The sequence below is a fragment of the Corvus brachyrhynchos genome, unplaced genomic scaffold (genome assembly GCF_000691975.1).
Source record: "Corvus brachyrhynchos isolate BGI_N302 unplaced genomic scaffold, ASM69197v1 scaffold10, whole genome shotgun sequence".
NCBI lineage: Eukaryota > Metazoa > Chordata > Aves > Passeriformes > Corvidae > Corvus > Corvus brachyrhynchos.
Genome location: NW_008236180.1, coordinates 5205556 through 5215424, shown reverse-complemented (window position 1 = coordinate 5215424; position 9869 = coordinate 5205556). Strand labels below are relative to the sequence as shown.

The 9869-nt window shown below is 41.0% G+C and overlaps 2 protein-coding genes across 3 annotated transcripts in view; both read left to right on the top strand.

The window, feature by feature from the left end:
- The first annotated feature begins 12 nt into the window (after positions 1-12).
- Positions 13-6145, top strand: GID8 (GID complex subunit 8 homolog). Its single transcript, XM_008634679.2, has 4 exons — positions 13-936; positions 2102-2298; positions 2789-2986; positions 3325-6145. Exons 1-4 carry the CDS (start codon positions 819-821, stop codon positions 3496-3498), a joined length of 687 nt encoding a protein of 228 aa, XP_008632901.1. The 5' UTR covers positions 13-818; the 3' UTR covers positions 3499-6145.
- Positions 6146-9213: 3068 nt separating this feature from the next.
- SLC17A9 (solute carrier family 17 member 9) overlaps positions 9214-9869 on the top strand; it is a 24797-nt gene continuing 24141 nt past the window's right edge. Inside the window, exon 1 of one of the 2 annotated variants that reach the window (XM_017734288.1) lies at positions 9214-9454. In XM_017734288.1, the coding sequence (XP_017589777.1) occupies positions 9444-9454 (11 nt within the window). In that variant the 5' untranslated portion in view covers positions 9214-9443. The remainder of the gene's footprint in view (positions 9455-9869) is intronic. The other variant, XM_017734302.1, reaches the window with a different exon arrangement.

Below are 9869 nucleotides of genomic sequence, written 5' to 3'. Positions count from 1 at the left end.
CGGGGCGGCCTCGGCCGGGGGTTAGAGAAGGGAGAACCTGTTGGAAGCGGCTCGCGATGAGGAGTCGCGCTGCCTTTCGTGATGCTTGACAGGGGTGGCGGTGCCTGTTGCTGTTGTTGTGGTCGCCTGTCCTCCCCTTTCGTTGCCCCCGTGGTCGTTACTTGGAAGTAGAATTCATTAAATGCGGCTTTGGTAAAGTGCTTTGCCTACCAATCCGAACAGAAATATTGTCGAGAAAAACAGTGGAGATAACGTTTTAGTAGAGCTGGCAGGAGAACTTTTGGGGACAGCGAAACTGAGCTGGTGTAAGGCTTTGAGTTGTACACTGGGCAATGTATCATGGACAGTTTTGTAGCTGTGCAATATGTGGAGCTGTCCGAAGTTTGGGTGCAAATTTAAAGCAGATATTGTTTACGTAGGCATTGCTATAAGTGTTTGTCACAGTCTTTCTGGCTGGCTGTCAAACTCTGATTCACTGGTTTCACACTGTGATGCTGCATGTCCTGTGTGAATTCTATGCAGTATTTATATGGAGTGGATTTAAGAGTAAGTACAAGAAGATGGTATTTGAATTTTTTATTCTGAGATTCCTGAAAGCAGCTTTAGAGTCTGGCAAATAGATGTGGAAGAGAGCAGGGATGAGGAGGAAAAAAATGCAAAACTAGCTTAAGATAAAAGGGTCAGTTTTGGATTACTAATTTAAAAGAGCTCATAGGAAGCTCTAAAGATGGCAGTAACACAGTTCTTACACACATTAAGCTTATTTTTTCTTGAATCATGTTAAATGAGATGCTTTTCTTTTGTAGTTAGAGTCCAGGATGAGTTATGCAGAAAAACCTGATGAAATCACGAAAGATGAATGGATGGAAAAACTTAATAACTTACATATCCAGAGAGCAGACATGAACCGCCTTATCATGAACTACCTTGTCACAGGTAAAAAGGGGTGGTAATGTCTGGAGGTTCTTAATGTGTGTCACATACTTTATCAGACAGTTTGGGGTAAAATATGGAACTGGATGGAGTGGAACTAAGGGCTATGAGGACTTTGTGATTGCTGTTGGCTTCTCTTAGCCAACAACTGCTCCCGTGTTCTCTTAGCTGCAGACTGACAAAGAATCAGAGACTGAGCAGTTTTCATGGAATACGAATGACATTTATGAGCCTGAACTCTTCTGCTAAAAGGTAGAGAAAGCAAAGTGTTTTCTGCAACGCTGTAAACATGACCTGCTTCTCCATGGTGTCCTTTTTTGTGCCATTGAAACAGCTCAAGATAAGTTGCTGTTGTTAAATAACAGTCTGAAAGCTGCAAGAACAACTATCAGAAGCAAGTTTTTAACTGTGCAGAAAGATAAACTCTGAAAGGGCACTGTTGTCAAAATAATTTGAGACCAGGACATTAACCCCTTCAGCACATGGCCTGACTTTATACTTGGAACAACCCAAACCTCGTCAGGAGTTGTTCCTAGCAATTAGGTGCATGCCATCCCAGGAAGCTGTGCTAGGGCGGAGGCCTTTGTAGCCATCTACACCCCTGTTTACACTGAGTGTGGGTGAAGCCTCTGGGCTGAAGGAAGAGCATCTTAGTGGGTGGTATAAATCAGTTTTGTGTCTATGAAAGCAAGACCTGGGATTTAAAAGAGATGTTATGACCTTAAATACTATAGAAGAAAGCAAAATTATTTCTTCTTGTGTATTCTCTTCTCAGAAAATCTGCTGCATCTGTGTAAACAGATCTGGGGCTGGAGGGTGAAGCAAAACCTCCCACGTTTTGAAAATGTGACTTTAACAATCTCAATTTGTAACAAGCACAGTGCTTTTTTTAAGTATAAAACAGGCTTCCAGGTTAAAAGGTATTGGACTACAAGTTGCATCCCTGGAGAATGAGAGTACATGAGTTCAGAATGAATTAAGCATGTGCTCTTAAATGCATGTTGGATAAATAACTACTTAAATAGAGAGGAATTTTTCACAATTTTGGGTTAATCTTTAAACCTCCAAATTGCACAAGCATCTCTCAAATATTTTCATTTAAGCGGATGGGTTTTCTTCTAAAGTGTTTCATACAATACATCCTAGGGGTAAAATGTTCCTATTTCAGAGGGCTTTAAAGAAGCAGCAGAGAAATTTCGGATGGAGTCTGGAATTGAACCCAGTGTGGATTTAGAGACTCTGGATGAAAGAATAAAAATCCGCGAGATGATCTTGAAAGGACAGATCCAGGAAGCCATTGCATTGATAAACAGCCTTCATCCAGAGCTGCTGGATACCAACAGATATCTCTACTTTCATTTGCAGGTAAGGACAGGTGGCAAACTTTTATCTTTGTCTTAGAGTTTGCTGAGAGAGTGGGAAAAGTAGTGAAGAAATTAAGGTTATGTTGGGAGGTTTGTGACTGAACGTGGATGCAATTGTGGGTGTTCTTGGCATTTTTTTGTAGCAATGGGAAACTTTGTGGCATGGTGCAGGAGGCACCCTATACAGTTATTAACATAAAAACCTGTAACAGCAGTGGGCTGTGAGTTACCAGCTTCCAGTTTCTGAATTCCTTTAGTAACCCATCTTCTCAAACCCTGTTACTCAAAAGCACCAAGTTCCCCTTTTCAGTAAATTTTGCAGCCAAGATGCTGCTCCTTGTCTCACACATTGAGAAGAATTGACCTGAAACTGTCAAATTACAGATTAGTGTTTGTCTCAAATTACACACCAGTGTCTGAATTTTCCAGGCTTGAAATAGTGGAGATTTGTTAATTTGTTGGGCTAATATTGCTGTGTCTTTCGTGTGTAGCAACAGCATTTGATTGAACTGATTCGGCAGCGTGAGACAGAGGCAGCTCTGGAATTTGCTCAGACCCAATTAGCAGAACAAGGGGAGGAGAGCAGGGAATGCCTGACAGAAATGGAGCGCACGCTGGCTCTGCTTGCCTTTGATAATCCCGAAGAATCACCATTTGGAGACTTGCTGAACATGATGCAGCGACAGAAGGTAGTCCTTTCTCAAAGGGAACCGATGTCTTTTATATGTATGTTATGAAAATGAAATCTAAATATTTTTGAAATGGTTAGAAAAAACTTACATAGTGATGTGCAAAAGAACAGAAGTGTTTCTTGAGCAAGATTTAAAAAAATGGTGTTAATATATTCCAAATGTATTCAACTACTTGGCTCTCTTCATTGCTTTCTCCAGGTTTGTAGTCTGTGGAGCTTTGTCCTGGCCATTTGTGAGGAATTAGCACACTAGGTGTGATCTTCCCAGTGTGTATGTGACTTTAGCAGTGTTAATCTTACAAAAACTGTCACTGAACTCCAGTTTTTCTTTTCCAGGTATGGAGTGAGGTTAATCAAGCTGTTCTAGACTATGAAAATCGTGAATCAACACCCAAGTTGGCAAAATTACTGAAACTACTACTGTGGGCTCAGAATGAGCTGGACCAGAAGAAAGTGAAATACCCCAAAATGACAGACCTCAGCAAGGGGACGATCGAAGAGCCCAAGTAAAATGTGTGCAGATGGACATCAAACAATCTTAGTACTGCACAGTATACATTTATATCAGTCTGTGACTGAAATATTTTTACTACAGTACAGCACTCGATTCAGATTTTTCAATGAACATCTAATTTGAAGGGAGAAAAGTCCCTTTTAAATGCTGCAAAAACTGCATTGAAAGGCGCTGTATCTCTTTGGAAGTCTGACTTAGGCTATGCACTATAATACATTTTTAAAAAAAACAATTAAACAGGACAGGAAAAATAGCATTTTTAAAAGTACAGAACTCAAGCTTTCTAATTGGCTGCTGATGCCTAGTGGCCAGTGAGTTAATATGGAGTTATATTGGCAACTGTTCAGTTTAACTGTCTCCTGTTTGAAATGTGTATATAGAACAGTGAATATTTTCTACCTTTAAGTTATAGCCAGATACACATTCCCCTTAAAAGTAACTGGTCAAATTTTCATCTATAAACTTTGCAGTAAGGTCAACCTTTTGCTTAGGAAATAGTGTACAAACTTGTAAATCATAATTTAAGGACTTTTGTTTTGGTTTGGTTTTCTTCCTTGTTTGACTTTTTGGTGCTTTATATGGTGAGAGCTATGTTCATAATGGATCAGTGACCCATCTTTTCAGGAGGAGTATTGATGGAAATAGGCTTTTTCTTAATATTCACCAATGACCAAAATGGCCCCAGCGGCACTTGAGGGGGTTTTTTAACAGGGGCCTTTTCCCCTCTATGTTAAATTTGCAGCAATTCCAGGTGGCTGCTACAGCTTTGAAGGCCACTGGATGTCTGTAAGCTGAGAGGCTTATGCTAGGAAATCAAGTGGTGGGGAGAGATGCTTGTTGAAGCCTCTGATGCATCATCTTGTGCAGGATCTGCCTTCATGCTTGCTGAGTAAGAACTGTAGTTTTAGAGCTACTTGGGCTGTTTTTATGCCTTGAGCTAAGCAAAGCAGGGCTGTCTAAAATCAGAAATTTGCATTTTCTCACTTCTTCCATACCTTTCTGAAGAGATGCAGTTCATCCTCATCTGTATTTGTTTACTGACTGTCCTCACTCCAGTTAGAACTATAGTTTTAATGTTTTACATGTGAAGTCCAGACTTTCAAGTCAACAAATTGTAATCTTCTGGGTATGGGATGTTCTGGTTGAGCGATTGCAGCGCTGCACACTGGTTTACACCCAGTGGTAGGAAGCACTCATCTTGCCAAATCTATCTCTAGATTTTTAGGTCTATATATCAAGTTTTGCTGAGCACAGAGCGAGCTGACGAGTGAAACAGTTTAACATCATGAGACACTGGCAGTTGTCACACCAGTCCCATACTGTACATAATCTAGTCTTGTATGGTAGATATTACCCTGTAGAATGAAACTTAGTTGCCATTTAATTTTACTGGAATACTTAACGCATTGAACTGTATAAAGCTTTGCAGATACACCTGGCTTAGGGGAACTAACAAAACCTGTTACTGATTGCATTACTGTGAACACTGTTGCTTGTGTAGCTATTTTGGGGGGGAAGCCATTGTTTGTTAAGCAGCTGTGAGAGATGCAGAGCGCCAAGGTTAAGCGAGATGATGGATGTAACAAAATCATTTGTTCCCATTTCTTACTGATCGTTCTGTTCTTCACTTTGAGGCATTTGTGGTAGGGAGGTCTTCAAGTTTATATATAACAAACAAGCTATCAGTAGCCCCCTAACTACGGCAGCAGTCTGGCTTTCCTTCACCCAGACTGGTTATTCTAACACCAAACTTTTAACAGTTGTGGGTTTGGTTGTTTTGGGGTTTTTTTAATTATTTTTTTTTTCTTTTTGAAGTCGGTTGATGTCTGAAAACCATGTATAACTTTTAGTTTGTGAGAAACTGTATGGTTAATGTAACTTTGTTTAATAACAAACTGCAGAAACAAAACTGGAATAGCTCTAATTTCTTCATGTAGAACTGATCCGCTTTTCCTCTGTTCTGACACTTGTGTTGTTGAATCTCCTGTAAAGCTTCTCCCGGGTGAAGTGGAAAGTGGTGCGGTTTTGTGGCATGATGAGCATTTTTCTCCATGAGAAATGCAGTATTACAGCCCTGGGTGAGAAGTTCACTGTCCTCCTAGAACGCTACCTTAATTCCATAGAGTATTTGAGCAATGATTGAGCATAGATTACTTGAATTTCCACTAGCTTGTTTTTTTCCATTAAAAAATAAACGCGTTTTTTAAGGGGTTTAATATAAAATTAGTCTAGAACTATTTCACTTTGTTTTTATGAACATGCCACATTGATAAGCAGCTTTAATCTGTAAAGTTTTTGGTAACTGCAAGAAGATATTCGAAAGCTATGCATTTTAGAGAAAGCATAAAGGTAGTGATATTGGTACTTCTAAGGATCTTTATATTAGTGTATATAAAATAGTTTGCTTATACAAATATAATATATAATCTGTTCGAAATATTCTTGAATGGTAGGGGCTGTGAAACATATTATAATTTATGGAAATATTGTACACAGTAAACGGACGTCTCAGTACACAAATGAATTTTTGTCATATGCATGAGAGGTGTCTTGTTTGGAGACTACTAATGAATGGGCTTTTGTTAACCCATTTTTGTTAGATAACCACTTTAACAAATACTATTAAATGCCACTTTGATCAGTTTGCTTTAGTGTAAAAATACATATTTTGTTCCACTGAATTTAGAACATTATGAAAATAACTTTTGTAAGAAGATTTGTTCCAAACTCAACGTTGGCAGACAGATCTGGTCATTAGAGGTGGTACACTCATCCTCCCCCAGCCTTGCCTTTGGTAAAAGCAAATAGGATTTTTTTATTTATGCTATGGATGTGGAGAAGCTGGATTGTAAAATATCCTGTCTTATACATCTGCAGAAAGGCTGCATAGCAAGTGTGTTTTGATTAGGTTACAAATCTCCCTCCTTTTCCCAAAGCCATCACCTCCCTGTAACTGTCTTTGCTGTTCCCATGTTTTGTTTCTGCCTGTCAAATCTAAGCTGAGCTGTGGCTGCTTCTGTTGTACAAAGGAGGGATTTGTGAAGGGTGGGGGATCACAGGCTTCCCTGAAGATGACGTTGTGGTGGTACATTGAGAAATACTTACTGAACTGTTTAATTTTATATAGCTGGAAAAGCAGAGGCTGCTGCACAGAAACTTAACAGCAGAATTTTGAGTAAAGCATTTCCTCTCAAGACTTTTGAAGAGGCAAACATACACCTTCGAGCCAGGTGAAGTACCTCTCTCTCTTTAAGATGATTTCATTGAAACACTTTCAGCTTCTTCCACCCACATTGCAAGAAAAATTGAAAATAATTCTGCTTCCTTTCCACTCCTTGTAAATACAGGAAAAGCCACTACATTATTCCAGGGTGATTTTATTGTTTTTAATTTGTAAAATTTATGCTTTGTATGCTTGAGTATAAGCTTAAAGGCATTACTTAAAAGAATCCTTGACTAGCTGAGTGTTGTTCGACTTATTTCAAACCACCTTGTGTCCAAGTGGGTTACAAAGCTCATTAAATGGAGTTGGATCCCTGTGTGTTGTGTCTTCACGGGAAACGGGGCTGCTGCTGTCAGCCACAGCTGAGAGCATCCTTGAGAGCCAGAACAGAACAGGATGTGGAATCCTATTTGCCCTAAATCTACCTTGAGGCTACAGGTTCTGACCTGCACTGTAGCTCTCTCTTCCCTTCAGAAGCCACGTCATGTCAGAAATTGTTTCTGCTCTGCTGTCCTTAACAAAAGGGGACAAGGAGGGTTCATAGCTGTTGTGTGAGCAGTGGTGTCCCCAGCCCTGCTCGGTGCTTTGTGTGCTCAGCTGAGCAGACACAGAACACAAAGCTCATGAACAGCACCCTCAAAAGGATTTGTACTTCTCCATGGGCACCTCCAGGTGCTACAAACTATTTTTATTCCTCTGTGCTCCCCTCCTGCCTTCATCTGATTGAGTTACATACAGAGCTGGTCAAACCACCGGTGGGCTGCGTGTTAATGCTTTCAGGCACCTCAGACCCAAAGCCCTGCGTGTTCTGTCATGCTCTTCATGTTACATGAGGATTCCAACAATATCCTGCTGCCTTATCCCACCTGGATGAATTTCTGCGTGGAAGTTGCTGTTCATTTACAAGCAGTTTCAGTTTCCCAACTTCTCTGATAATTTGCCTATTTTTCAGTGTATTGTTGCCTAGTAATTTTGCCAAGTTGGATTATTTAACAGTAGAAACCCACGTGTGTTTTCTTTATTCTGTGAAGAAGTTGCATTAAAACTGCTCTGGGTTAGGGAGCTTTCAAGCTGCAGCCAGACTGTCCTTTCAGGAGACAATAGTTGTCCTTTATGGAATGTATGAGCCTATTGCTCCTTTCACAGCCTTTCAGGATTTGATCTTAATCTGTGCTTAACTTCATAAAATCTTCAAATAATTCAACCATTGTATGGATAAACTACAGAGATAGTAAATGTCAGGTCAAATATTAACCTGATAATCTTTTGTTTGGTTTAATCTTTTGACAGATGAATCTGAAGACGGGAAAAATGAGAGGAGGTTGTGTTCTTGTGTAAGATTATTTTCTTTAGTCAGCACCTGTTTTCTGAGTTGATTCCATTTGCCATTTAATCAGCTTGGTGGGAGGTTTGCTTATAGAAAATCATGCAGCAGTAAAAGGAACGATGTCTGTGTTTTTACACTTTAAACTTATTTATGGAAATGTGATGGATGCTGCACTCAAACACTTTCAACTGCAGCTGGTTTGGACAGTGAAAGTAGCTCCTTATCTGAGAGGCAAATTTGTCAAGCTTCTAATTGAAGAGGTGACACTGAGCAGGACAAGGAGAGGAACCAGAGAGTACAAAAGTAAGGAAAACTTGTGCTTGATTTCCAAATTATCTACTAACTCACTAAAAGTATGATTCAGTGTTGCAGTGTCAGCGTTGGAAATGTTTGCACCCCTCAGCAGCGAGACTGGACACAGGATCACTCATACCTGGGTATGAGTTCATAATTTTTCTGGATCTGTGGTTACTCTACGGTGCCCAAGGCCTCTTCAGTTCTTTTCTGAGCTTAATTACATGCATTTCACTTCGCTAGTTACCTCAGAACTCATCTCCCCTCCTGCCTCAGGTTAACTGAAGTCCAAACACACACAATTTAAAAAACCCAAAATACATTGAACAATGGTTTACATTTTTGGCTGCAATTTACCATGACTTGGCTCCCTCTTCTGGAAATAGGCACAGTAGCAGAATGAATAAAAATACTCATAGTTTTGTTTCCTGCCCAAATAAAGGGAGGAAAGCCTACAACTAAATGAAAGCTACCATGTGGTTCCTACGCATGGTTCCCCTCAGTCTCTTCTTGCAGGAAAGCTCGTTGTATTTGTTTTCTCTGAGGCAGCAGGTCTGTGTGACTGTGCCACAGGCCTTTGGGGGAAGGTACCTTTTTTCTGAAGAAGAAATACCAAAGTAAAGGATAAAGTATGACTTCATGATTTTTGCTTTTCAGCAACCTCCTCCTCCTGGAGCTGTCTTTGGTGTGTCAGGAACCTTTTTGCTATTTCACTCTCAAAGGTTCATCTCAATAGTAGTGTTATGCCTCCTGATTTATGTAGCAAACTGCTCATCAGGGACCTGCCAAGGATTCATGTTGGGAGAAGGATGTTTGAATTACCTGAATATTAGTCTGCTAAAGGCTTAATTCCACCAAGGATTAAGAGGTTTCTGGCTGCAGGAGTAGCAGACAGGAGGTGTCTGCCCTGCACCTGCGCGTTTTGGAGCAGCCCAGCAGCGCTGGTACCTTTCCCAGGGGCCATGAACGACCTTGCTCAGGCTGTGCGGGAGCTCCTCCATCCTTTGCTGACCTGAAGTTTTGCCTGCTTCCAGACTGCAATCGGCCAGAGCGTCACCTGAACGATGCCTTAACAAGGCTGTTCCGCCTGCTCGTTCATGATCTTTAAGTGAGTCACGAGTCCTTTTGTTGTGGACTGCGATAACCATAATTTTAATTATTTATTTCCATAAAGGAGTTTGATTATCTCTTTCAGATGCTTACAAGGCAGCATCTCTATCCAACAGACTTAAATCAAGCTGTAACAACACTTATCCCTATTTATTTTGTCTTCGGATGGGAATGTCATGCTCGCTTCTAATCCTTAAAAAGCAGAGGCAGAGACTTTTCTGCCGGCAAACCTGTGAGAGCTGCGGGAGCAGGGCGCGATTCCCTACCCGGGTATGGGAGCGGGAGGACAGACCCTGGTCCGTCCCCTCCTTCCCTGTCCTCGCTGTGGCCGACGGGGGTGTCAGCAATTACTGGAGGAGAGGGAACGAGCAGAACCCCGCGGTTCTCCGGGGCTGGAGGGGGCGAACGCCCCC

Excerpts from the sequence above, each read along its gene's own strand:
- GID8 (XM_008634679.2), top strand. The coding sequence starts at position 819 with ATGAGTTATGCAGAAAAACCTGATGAAATCACGAAAGATGAATGGATG. Across the intron at positions 937-2,101 it reads CATGAACTACCTTGTCACAG|AGGGCTTTAAAGAAGCAGCA; the intron begins GTAAAAAGGGGT and ends TTCCTATTTCAG. Across the intron at positions 2,299-2,788 it reads ATCTCTACTTTCATTTGCAG|CAACAGCATTTGATTGAACT; the intron begins GTAAGGACAGGT and ends TTTCGTGTGTAG.